The following is a 12,483-nucleotide window of genomic DNA, read 5'->3' on the forward strand; positions in this document are numbered from 1 at the left end:
GCAAACACTTCAAAAATGGGAAGAACATAGCCCCACCAAACAAGGGAAGTATAAAAACTTCGGTACATGTATAATTCAAGGGATTCACTATCTCTTACTCTCTTTCTCACTCTAAAGCATACACTAACTTAAGCATCATAGGTGCTTCCTGGCACTCCAAGCCCCTTAAGCTTTCGTCTCAGATGACTAGTGGAGCAAGGCGAGGTGCGAAACATGTCCTAAACACGCACTGTCATCACTTAGCCAAAAGACTTACAACTTATCGAGGGCAAAAACACTGACATCTTGTTTATCATGCATGATACTAGGCATCATTCACATGTAAAGGCATAATTTACGTAGCATTTAAAACAAAGTATTTCGATATAACCGGTCAGTAAGTATTAAGTCACTTTCAGGCTTGCTTTCCTAGCTTGTTTGCGTCTTCATTGTTTACTAAATGATCTGCTGCTATTATTACGTGTACGCTGTTAGTTTCTTAGTTGACAGCAAAACACAAAAATAATTTCATTTCATGTAAGAGCAATTGCAGAAACAGTTTTCCGTAAAGCATTTTTATTTTACCTCGAGACAAACAAACCCTAAAATTAAAATCTGCGGAAAATTATGTCCGAGGATACTACCCTTTTAGAGATAAGGGGCTCGCATGAGAGAGCGCGTGTAGATGAAATGTTTTTGGGAGAGAGAGAGAAATTGAACAAAGTCCAAACTTGTAGTGGAAAAGAAGAAAGTAGCGGCATCAGCAGATAGTTTGATTGCCATTTATCATAATAAAAATGCAAATTCGTATGATTGTAAATCAAGCTTAATAAATACAAAGCTCGTAAAACAACTCCGTGGATTTTCATTTCACAACGAGAATATTATCATCTCAGCCCTCAATCCCCTCCCAATCCCATGTTTTCTCTTATCCTGCCGGAGAAGCTCCAAGCTCCAAATGATAAACTCATGGCTGCTATGTATTATGCAACCCCTCTCCCTCTCTCTCGTATTTGTTTCAACTATCCCAACTCTCTAATCTATCTGTGTTTGCTCCGCTCCCGTTCCCTGGAACCTCTCGAATGATGCCTCCCTTCCTCCTCCCACTCCACCTGCGGCGGTGGAGGAGGTGACGGCTCGTACCTCGACGGCTTCCTCTTGAAATGCCTATCCTCGTCGCTCGACTCGTACTCCACGGCACTACTACTCTTCCTCCCATTTCCTCCTCCTCCTCCTCCTCCGCCGCCGCCGCTAGTTACAGAAGCAGCACCCTTTGTCGAAGTCGATTTATAGTCGTCGTAATACCCATTTGCCGAAGCCTTGCCTGGTGGTGCCTCGGTTGAGGACGAGAGCTTTCTCTTCTTGCTAACTTCTTCGGGCGGGAAGCTAATGCGGGAGAACACACTGGCTTTCTGTTTGCGGTCTACCGCAGCAGCAATTGCGGCGGCTTTGGCTGATGCTTCCGAGGAGGGTCTGACAGAAGATTCTGAACGGTGGTGACGGTCGCGATCGTGCTCGCGCTCATACTCACGACTGTGATGGTGGTCGGATTTTCTCTTGGCAGGGCGCTGGGGTGGCTCGAGCTCGCGTGCAGGCCGGTCTGGCGATCTCTCGGATCGGAGACGCTGCTGGGAGTGGTGATCAGCACTTGACGAAGAGGGAACAGGCTTCTGCACCAAACACAGATTTCAATATATACAGGGCATGTCAGTTGAACTTTTATTTTATGCACTTTACTTTTTATCATTATTATTTAGTTACAATGAGCTACGACTATATTTTCTTTTTCCTTTTTTATTTTATTTTTCATTTTCTGGGATTCCCTTTGTTCTCTTTTACAAAGCGAAAGTGCTAAGTGGGAATCCTTCCTTTATATGGTAGAAACGGGTATTAGGCTCCTACAACTAAATTATTATTATTATTAATTATTAATTATTAATACAACTAGGGCCTCCATTTTTTTTTTTTTTTTCTGATATCCCAAGTAGGACTAAAATCCCTATACCATGGATTAAACTTATACAGTAAGGGGGCGATGAATTGGTGTACAGGCGTGAAGAATTTCGATGACTTCTAATGATAGTTCTTTAGAAGAAATGCAGGTTTCTTTTATGAGTGAAAAATAAGAAATTTTTAAATAGACAAGTTTTGTTTTTGAAAAATTATGGGAGGCGACATAAAGTTCTGCAGGGGCCCAGATTTCTAAAACAGCTGCCCAATCATTCTATAACCCTTTATACAATTCTGTTTTAAATTAAATTAGACATTTTTATAAAATATAAATTATAAAAATAATATCAATTTATAGAAATACCCTTATTTAAAATAATGATTGTAGAAATAGTTGTACATCATTACTAGATTCACATGCAATACATACACCATGCTAATAAGCCTCTCAAACAACAGATAATGCAAAAATGTATAGCAAACTGAGAAAACGGGTTGAAAAACCACAATCATTAGTTATTAAAAGAACAAATACATATTTTGAAACCCCATTCTGTGGAGGAAAAGCAGGTTCATTCAAAGAGTTAAAATGGGTGTACATATTACTGTTTGAACTGGCATCATCCACAGATACCAACAAAAGCTCAAATTCCACAACCTACCGCATAAAAAAAATTATTATTATTAGTTTTTTATAATAATTAATATTACTATTAACGTTTTTCCTACTACAGCTATTATGTAGATATTATTATTATTATTATTATTTATGATAAAATAGATATTATTATTTAAATGAACATACAAGCAGGAACCTAACCCCAAGATCAATGACAAAAATATAGAACAAAAGTACTTTTTGATATACTCAAATTAAAACTTTATGATCATTGATCTAAACATTAGACGTGACAACATCCAGGATAACTTCAATTAACACTTTTCGAGGATAAGACAGTCAAGGACCATAAGATAACTCAATTGCTGAAAGTCCCCCAGTACGACTTATCATATCAGTACATTCAATTCATTACTTCCACCTGAAAATCTAAATTACTACCAACATTATTCATCAGTTTTTCTAGTCAAGAAAACTTACTCCATGTTCTAACATTTTTCTTTTATCTTCTTCATATCCATTTAATAGGCAGAGCCATAGACCGAAATCAAACTTGAAATTTTCTTGCTCTCTTCCTATCTTATGGCATCATTAAAGTCAACAAACAAACACGCTATTTATATGTATTTAAGCTCGATGGGGCCGTGCACCCGGTAAGGAAAGAAACTGAAGCTTAACTATCCATTATTTGATCCTAACTGTAGCAAAGAAACAAATCTCTCTTTCTTCGTGGAGAAAAAGAAGTAGAAGAAGAAGAAATGAGTGATAATTGCCAAATTGGTGTTTTCTTAGCCAAGTTGGTGTTTTCTTGCCAAATTGTTGCTAACGGCTGTGAGAAGCACCTGCTGCAAAAATAACAAGGAAAAGGAAAATTGGGACGATAGAAAAGACGTACAGATTTCAATTTCATTGAAGAAATATCGCCACTGCTGCTCACTTCCCTACCAAACTCCCGATCTTTGGAGAACTCCCTGCGCAAGATGAAGAAATTAAACTAGTTGACCATAAGACAGCTTTAGTTTTGTGGTTAAGAAAAAAAATTAAAAAAATAAAGAATTTTCCACATAGTACAAGCAACAGAGTGTAATATTGAAGAGAGAAAACCCTGACCTAAAATCACCAAGACAGTTCAATGGGAATATACATAATCAGAATGCAAAGTTCATATGCATAAACTGTATCCCAATATAAGAGAATTCTCTTGGTACATAAACATCTGGCATTTCTTACAGACATTAATAAACAATACTGAGCAAATTGTTCGAATATTTAGAATTAAAGGCATCTTAAAAAAGGGTAGGCTTGGTCTTGAATTCATTTTTTATTTAAAAAATGCGATGTCGTAATGAAAAACAGGCATCAAATTGTACTAGATAGTATTCTTAAAAGCTGGAAACTGTTACATAACAGCAACATGATCCAAAAAATCCATACTGATATTCATCCATCGAACAATGCACACCATTAATATATCCAAACAAAACAGAGCCTAATAATACCATATCACTTTCTTAAAGATACACAGGCACCACATATCCAAAATAAATAAACCATTTACTGTTTACCTTTCACCTCGTCTCTCATTTTCACGCTTTCTAATCAAATCAGCTTTTCGTGCCTCAAATTCCTCTCGGCTCATGATTGGAGGTGGACCATTCATACCCATACTGAACTCTGAAAGATCCCTATTTATGTCCAACACATCATAAATCACATTAAGCTGTTGAATCATAAGTATGTTCAGAATAGCATTTAGCATACCAAGAACACATGTTAATTACGATTCAGTGAAATAAAACTACACAACTAGACAGACAGCCATTGCATAATAACAGACAGCTGAGCTTGCCCTTGGTAAAATACACCAGAGAAGGAGAGAGGGAGGGAGGGAGCCAGTAAAATTGGATTTACATGATACACACATACCTTTGAGGTGGAACAGGAGGGAACATATATTGCCCAGCAAATGGGTCCTGTGGTACAATACCCCCGAAAGGCATGTCAAAGGGGCCTGGTCCATAACCTGTAAAAGGCATGGTTCCGGGATATGGTGCCATATACATATCCATGCTGGGTTGCATGCCAGTCCAGTATGGATTGAAGGCAGAAGGACCAAAAGGCATCATATAATTCTCAGCTGCAAGATCTTGAGACGTTTTCCACTGCAAATCTGAGGCAAACAAAACCAGAATAAATTATCTTCAAAAGAAAAGGATGAAACAGCCCCAAAACAATTTTAACTATGATGTTCATAACAAGAGCCAAGAAGAAATACTCAGTTCTTAATGAATTTCCATCTAGTATTAGGCAAAAGAGGAGAACGGTCATACCATTCGATGGCATGCGTAATTTCTTCTTTTTCTTTTTCTTCCCTGAAAAACAAAGAACAATGTGAGATAGAATATTCTTGAAAATATAGAACAAGCAAATAAATAAAGAAAATGTTTATAAAATAGTTCAATTAATTGTGCTTATATGGTTTCAGCCTCTAATTGAATTATGACAAACATTTTTTTTTTAATAAGTAAATTATGACAAACATCAATGCAGCTCCTACGTACTATATAAGTAGGAAACAAAATATGCTATTAACCGGTGTAAGTATTTCAAAAGCACTTGACTCAATAGAAAGGATAGGAGTAGAAAAAAGAAGATTTCACAATATCATAAAATGGTACATTACCAGCCTCACTAATTGCCACCTTCTGCTGCACTTCTTCCTCAGCTAAGGGAGCACTCCCCTGAGATGCTGCAGGTTCCTTCACACTCACTGACTCCCGTGTAGCCTCAGACATAGCTGTTTTTGCAGTCCTCACTCTCTCTGCTATCTGCTGTGGAGCAGTACCAGCCTTCCCACCATCTGTATTGTCACGTATGTGTGGGGTTTCTTCATTAACAGGTGATGGCTTATGTTCACCCTTTGACGCAGCAGATAAAGTTGGCGATGGAATCTTGGGCTGGGGACAGCGTGCAGACTCCATATCTGAATTTTAAAAGTCAATATGCCATTAACAAAACCTATCTTAAATATAATTGGGATTGATAAAAAAAAATCCATGCTATTGTAACCACAAACCTTGAACTTGAAATGTACTTCCAGCATTGTCAGCACTGCTGTTACCACCCTCCAATATTCGGTTGATTGTATCCCTGAGCGTCTTATTTGGCAGGAGATCATCTGCAAGAATGTTTTTTGCCCCACATACACATGTTGCCTTCGATATTATGTGGTCCCTAATACCTGTGTCAAATTTTATGTACACGAGCTTGAGAACAAAATGTTTGGTATGCTAACTTAAGGAAAAGGAACAGTGAAGTGGTTAAAAGGTCTAAAGTTAGCTGATCGATTAAGACAAACTAATGAAACTATGATACTAAAATTAAAATTCTACATAACATCCCCCTTTTGGTAAAAAAGTAATCACATTTTTCAAAACTAGAAACATCACAACATACATTTATCACAAAAGCTCTCAAAACAACACTTGCTTGTCAGCACAGCATCTTTCATTACTTCCTTACACAGCGGGCAGTGAAGCTCAGGTGGTAGCTCGCCAACAGAACGTGTGGATGGTAACCCTTCAATTTCTCTCTCAAAAGCAGCCCTGATCTCAATTAAACTGCTATAATCAATTTTCACAAATAAGAAAGGTAATATCTACGAAAATCATTTAGTAATGTTGGCTTACTCGTTTGGTTTCAAGACTGCTACTGCACCACTTGATAATGCGTATGAACCATCTGGGGTAGCCATCAGCATGGACTTCGGTATACCAGTTGGCGGTTTCACCCTTTTGATGTCAAAACTTGGATCACCATTTGTAGGGCAGTGCTGAATAAAGTGCCCTGCACACAAAAAGTTCCACACACTGAGCCCTTTGGTGCTAGAAATATATACATATTTTTTTGATAAGTTGGTGCTAGAAATATAAGCTGTCGGCATCTCTCTTTTTGGTTGAAATAACCCAAAGAAAGGCTCAGCACCAATAGGACTGTGATGGAAGAAAAATTAAGAAAGAGAGATCTTCCTGAGTCAAAGATGACTAGATCTAAATTTTATGCCGTTAGTTGCTGTGAGCATTTTTTATATGGTACATATACACTCCGACACTCCCCAACCAGCAATCAGCAATCAATTTTCTGACTAAGATGAGAAGGGAAAAAAATCATAGAACATGAACATACCGGGCACCTTGCACCTGTAACATATATACCCAGGAGGAGGTGTTTTCCGCTCAAACCCTGCTCGACCTCAAAAAGAGAATAACAGATTTCAGCTTGTTATATAAATAGATTAAGTTAAAGGTCAAGACAACATATAAAAAACTAGATATAAAGACTCACCAAAACCACGCCCACCCATTCTACCACCTATACCCCTTCCAAAACCTCTGCCAGTGCCATAGCCATCAGGACCTTGACTGCAATCCAATACAAAGTCATGAATTATATCATTTCGCATTACTAACCTAAAACCACCATTAAATTGGATAATGCAACAAAAAAAAGACAAACAGGGCATCTCACCGCTGCCAGTCCAAGGCTGGAGTATCAATTAGAGCTTTAAGTTTGCTCTCCTCATCAGCTATATTGGTAGGGAGAGCTTCCAGAATTAGATTGTTGGACTTAACGGGCAGAACTTCAGGAATCGCATATAAATCATTCCCAAACTCATCCCATTCTGAGTCCTCAGGCTGTAAAGTCAAATTGAACACATAATTACTCAAATGCATGCATTTGAGAACATACTCAAATCCCAGTAATATGACTAAATCCAAGGGAAAATTATGAAGGTTAAGCTCACATATTTCATGGTAGAAGCATCAGTAACTGGTAAGCTAGTATTTTCTGGTTCAGCCTCGTCCATCTTATTTTCTACCTTTGGCCTACAAAACAAAACAAATTGCAACTCAACCAAACTTTCAGGATTCGCTTCCTAACAAAATGCGTGCAGGAGGATATCTATTTCGGCATACATCACCACCGCAATATGGCTTTGCAAAGAAAAAATAACAAGAACGGCCCATGTCACCATGATAGTATGCTGCTAACTCTATCTGTGCAACTGGTCATTGGTCATTTGTGTAACTTAATAAACCCACATAAGAACTAAGCAATCAAGAAATAAAAAGTTGGAGGTAGTACTCTTGTCCAGTGACAATGGGCAAACGTGGCCGTCCAGGAACTCGACGAATTAAAACTGAGGTATTTTTAGGAATCAACATTGCTTCATCAAGATATTCTGAAATTCCAAACAGAAACAGATTGTGTATAAAATACTGTGAAAGTCATCAATCCATGAAACTAAATATACAAGCTATGAAACATAATTCCCCCACATGAGGATCCTATTCTCCCTAAAAGGTTGCCTAACATTCCACATAATCAGAAAATCGATCTCACAGCCCATCTCCTCTCAAATTTCACCCATTACAATTAAATATTGAACCAAATTCCTTTCAATTAAACGGCATTCGCAAATGACCATCATAAATTTATTTGCTTTGTGAATGCCAGGGCACATGGTAGCACATGTCAATTGGTATGGTGACATTGCAAACCAACCCCTGAACTTTTTTTAGGTGAATATGAAATAGAGAAAAGGTCCCAAACTAAAACTAATTGAAAGCAAGAACACACTCTTCTCTCTATCTAAAACCCAATTCTGTTGGAAATATTTGAAAGAGAATTCATTCAAATGTCTAAAAATCAGAACCAACCTTCATTAGTCTGGGCGTTGGTGACCACAAGGTCGAAATCGGTACCCCTACCCAAGTGTTTGGATTCAAAAATTTTTTCTTTCAAGGTACCAACTGAGATGAAAGGACCATCCATGGGAATTGAATCGTAATCTCTTGCACTCTTAAATTTATAATACACCGCCATTATATTTTTCTTTTACTTTCTGAAAAAAATAACAACAAAAGCAAAACAAGAACAAACGCCCTAAGGAAAAGGCCTTAAAAATAAAAGGCCTAATATTAAACTCGAACAAATTCAAACAGTACAAAATCTAAGCTCTTTCTTATTCGAACCACACAGAAGAGCTCTTTGATATTCTTCGCGGCTGCTAATCTCCAGAATCTCCTTCAAAAGAAATCCAGGCCTTTGGCAATCAAAATCTCAAAACAAGTTGCAAGGGAGGACGACAAATACAAAAGCGTCCGAGGATAGCGTAGTAAAAATTCCTGTCCTCCGATAGCATCAGTTTCAACGTAACTTCACAGATCTCAGCCAAAATCGAAGAAACCGTTTCTTCGAGACAAAGAAAAACTGGTTCTTCAACTTGAACAATAATCAGACAAGCGCAGAAACAACAATTCTTCAAGAATCGGTCCGGCGAGAGGGTACAGAATGAAACGAGATCAGATCTGCGCAGAGAGGTCTCCGATCGGACACAAACAATAATCTTCAAGATCAAGGACTCGAACACCGATTGGCCGCACAAACCCTAATCTTCAATATCCGGAACTCGAAGAGCTTCTGCACAGCGAAGGAAATCGAAATCCCAACGAGATATTAAGGTAAGGATCGCATCGTGTGGATGGGTTGCCGCAGTTTGGAAGCGAAGAGAATAGGGTTCGGTAGATTTTCGGAGGGTTCAGCAATTTTTTCCCTCTTTTCTTCTTTCTCCTTTTATTTTCTTTTGATCTGCGTGAGCCCTTGTTAATATATATAGAGATATGTACACATATAAATAAATATTTGTATATATATATATATCTCTCTGCATATTTATTTACACGCACGTATGCTTGAAGTTGTGATGGTTGGCTGCGTGGCCCGCACGCCGCTCTGTACACTCGCCTTCAAGGCGCGTTATAGACACTCGCGCTGTCAAGTTACGCGGTTGCGGATAATGAACTTTTTTTCTTTTTTCTTTTTCTTTTTTTCTTTTTTCTCTCTTCCAATTTTCTAAAACATTAGGAGCGAAGATTGGCACATTTCTAGCGAATCGACTGTAATAAATCCGAAAAAAATAAATTCGAGTTGAGCTAAGTCAAGTTAGAATTGTTTATTTTAAATTTTTAAATAAAATTTAATAAAAATTGAAATATTACAAAAGGGGTCCTCTCCTCTATGCAGGGTGAGGCTTCTCCCAAGCTGGTCTTTTGACAGGTTCTGGTATTGTCTCTAAAGCCAAGGCCTGTAGGGGTGTAACTATGGCGGAAGATTTAGCAAGAAGTTGGGAATCCCTGAAGCTAATGGACGAAGAACAAGAAGAAATCATTCTGTCTGAAGAAGCAGTGTCCCTAACTGCTGCAAAAGGAGAACTCTGTCAGAAGCCATGATCCTTAATGACAGAACAACTAATAAGGAAGCATTCAAAGAAACGATGTCAAAGATGTGGAAAACCGAGGGATGGGTCACGTTTAAAGATCTGGGAACCAACTGATTTCTCATCGAGATGCAGTTAGTCTCAGACAAACAAAAGATACTAAAGGGTAGGCCATGGTCTTTTGACCGTCATCTAGTCTGCTTAAAAGAATTCAAGGGTGCTTTGTCCGTTTCAAAAGTCCAGTTCCAGCACGAACCTTTCTAGTTCCAAATTCATAATCTACCATTTGCTTGAATGAACAAAGAAACAGGTATGCTTGTGGGGTCAGGAGTTGGGAAGATTCTTGAAGTTAAAGTTGATACAGAGGGTTATGGATGTGGCAGCTTTTTAAGAGTCAAAGCTGAAGTGAATGTCAAGAAGCCGATCCCCAGAGGACGGTTCCTCAAGTTAGGAAACAAATAATAATGGTTATCATTTAAATATGAACGTCTTCCCATGTTCTGTTTTAAGTGTGGCTTTTTCATGCACGTCAATGGAAGCTGTCCAAATATAGATTCAAAGAACATTACTAAAGCTCAATATGGTCAATGGCTGAGAGCCAGCCCCTTCTCTCCAAGAGGTATCTTTCTGAAAAAATATGGTGGCACTTGGGACCAGGACCACCATAGCTCCGCCTGGCAACGACACATGGAGGAGGAAGGAGGTAATAGTCCACGGTATGGGGAAGGTATGTCAACATCAAGGCCAACAATTGAGGAACCTACTCTGGCAGAAGGAGCAGTCTTGATGGAAGTCAACCCTCCACGTGAGGTAAGGGAGGACTAGCATTTAGATGACTTTGGCTCCCCTCAGACTGCCAAAGACCAGTGGAAGAGCAACTTGCAAGGAGCTTTTACACAAAGAAAAGATGGCTTCCACAAGGACTCTGACATCCCTCCAAAATAGGTTAGCCAACTACATACTTTACCCCTATTCCGGAAAGGCATTCCTATTTTGTCTAAAGAGACCTCATCTACAATGAATCCGAAAATACACAAGACAAATACCCCTCTATCAGAACATGTCGAGGGAAATAAAGAAAATGAAACTTTCAAACCTGTGAAAAGCAAGTCCTGGAAGAGGAAGGCAAGGGTCCCTCCTTTACTTCTCTCTGATGTTACCAACGTGATAAATGATCCCCCATTCCCACCAAGTGGGAAGAGACCCCTCAGAGAAAGGGTCAGCACCCGGGTGGCTATTGCCAACAAAAGAATGAAACTGCAGCTCAAGCTTGATTAGAACCTAACTCAAGCCAGTCTATGCAGCCCCACCACAAAAAATGATTTGTATGAGCTGGAACTATCGAGGGCTTGGGAACCCTCGCACAGTTCATGAACTCCACCTTCTGGTGAAGACTAAGCAGCTCAACTTGGTTTTTCTCTCTGAAACCAAGTGTGATAGTGTGAAAATGGAAAGAGTTAAACTAAAACTGGGACTCGAGAATTGCTTCTGTGTGGACAGTAGAGGGAGGAGTGGAGGCTTGGCCCTTCTATGGGATAACCACTTGGATGCTGAGATCAAGAACTACACTAACTGGCATATCTCAGTGTTGATAAAACTTCCCAATGAACCTACAAAATGGCAAGTAATAGGCTTCTATGGCCATCCAGTTACAGCTAAAAGACATGAAAGCTGGGAACTACTAAAGGCCCTTAAGCCAAGCTCAAGTACTCCTTGGATGTGCCTTGGTAATTTCAACAAAATCACCCACCATAGGGAGAAGTATGGGGCTTCTAACAGACCATATGGGCAGATGGTGAAGTTCAGGGAGACTCTCAGTTTCTGCAATCTTTTTGACTTGGGGTTTAGTGGTAGCAGATTCACTTGGACCAACAACAGGGAAGGCAGACACTTCACAAAGGAAAGACTCGACAGGGCCTGTGGCAATAGCAAGTGGATCAACCTATTTGGAAACTTCACTGTAACTCATTTGGATTGTTCTCAATCTGATCACAGCCCCATAATAGTCCAGAAAACAAGCCAATTCCCTACTAGAAAGAGGAACAAAATTTTTAGATTCGAATCAGCCTGGACTAGACAGGAAATGTGTGAGGAAATCATCAAAAAAGTCTGGCAACCCTCCACCAGATCCCCTAACAACCTGATCAGCACCATAAAAGGACTTACCTGTTGTCAAAAGGAACTGAAATCATGGAGCAGAACCACCTCTAGGGGCCAAGGAACTCTTATAAAAGAGAAGAGTGAGGTACTGAACCAACTAAAGAGAGATAACAAGGGGGATCTTCAATAGGAAATTAAACTGATCCAAAGAGAAATTAATGATCTTATGGATGCAGAAAATCTTAAATGGCAATAAAGAGCAAAACAGGCATGGCTAAAATGTGGGGATCGTAACATAAGTACTTTCACAAATGCTCTAGTCAGAGGAAAAAAAAAATACAATTACCAAAATTCTCTTAGAATCAGGCCAAGAAGTCCAAAATCACACCTCTATTTGTCAAGTTTTCTAGGATTATTTCCAATCCCTCTTCTCAACCTCTCATCCAGCAGGCATAGAAGAGTGTCTCACCCCAATGAAACAGGTGATAACTGAGGAGATGAATGCAAACCTTTCAACCACCTTTACTAAAGTAGAAGTAAGGGAAGCCATCCTTAG

At 39.1% G+C, this 12,483-nt stretch overlaps 2 protein-coding genes across 4 annotated transcripts; one reads left to right on the plus strand and one right to left on the minus strand.

The window, feature by feature from the left end:
- Positions 1–731: 731 nt before the first annotated feature.
- LOC122281066 (E3 ubiquitin ligase PQT3-like) lies at positions 732–9,232 on the minus strand. Of its 3 annotated transcripts, none has more exons than XM_043092310.1 (15): positions 8,269–9,232; positions 7,694–7,790; positions 7,353–7,434; positions 7,076–7,242; positions 6,893–6,969; positions 6,734–6,790; positions 6,238–6,394; positions 6,005–6,153; positions 5,625–5,789; positions 5,232–5,531; positions 4,879–4,920; positions 4,475–4,718; positions 4,114–4,233; positions 3,444–3,519; positions 732–1,649 (listed from the first exon to the last, which is right to left on the minus strand). In XM_043092310.1, the coding sequence occupies exons 1-15, from the start codon at positions 8,432–8,434 to the stop codon at positions 1,020–1,022; spliced, it is 2,529 nt and encodes an 842-aa protein (XP_042948244.1). In that variant the 5' UTR covers positions 8,435–9,232; the 3' UTR covers positions 732–1,019. The 3 variants fall into 3 exon arrangements, with proteins under 3 accessions (XP_042948244.1, XP_042948243.1, XP_042948245.1); XM_043092309.1 differs by having other exon boundaries at positions 6,734–6,799; XM_043092311.1 differs by lacking the exon at positions 7,694–7,790 and having other exon boundaries at positions 6,734–6,799; positions 8,269–8,407.
- Positions 9,233–11,145: 1,913 nt separating this feature from the next.
- On the plus strand, positions 11,146–12,117 carry LOC122282324. The gene has a single exon (XM_043094283.1). The coding sequence runs from the start codon at positions 11,146–11,148 to the stop codon at positions 12,115–12,117; it is 972 nt and encodes a 323-aa protein (XP_042950217.1).
- Positions 12,118–12,483: the final 366 nt, after the last annotated feature.

Source organism: Carya illinoinensis, chromosome 11 (genome assembly GCF_018687715.1).
Source record: "Carya illinoinensis cultivar Pawnee chromosome 11, C.illinoinensisPawnee_v1, whole genome shotgun sequence".
NCBI classification, from domain to species: domain Eukaryota; kingdom Viridiplantae; phylum Streptophyta; class Magnoliopsida; order Fagales; family Juglandaceae; genus Carya; species Carya illinoinensis.

What these genes read in the sequence shown, in the direction of transcription:
- LOC122281066 (XM_043092309.1), bottom strand. Translation starts at nt 8,434, where the DNA reads ATGGCGGTGTATTATAAATTTAAGAGTGCAAGAGATTACGATTCAATT. An exon ending in GCAGTCTTGAAACCAAACGA is followed by an intron (nt 6,154 to 6,237) that starts GTAAGCCAACAT and finishes AATTGAGATCAG; the next exon opens with GGCTGCTTTTGAGAGAGAAA. An exon ending in TGAGAGCTTTTGTGATAAAT is followed by an intron (nt 5,790 to 6,004) that starts GTATGTTGTGAT and finishes AATTTGACACAG; the next exon opens with GTATTAGGGACCACATAATA.
- LOC122282324 (XM_043094283.1), top strand. Translation starts at nt 11,146, where the DNA reads ATGATTTGTATGAGCTGGAACTATCGAGGGCTTGGGAACCCTCGCACA.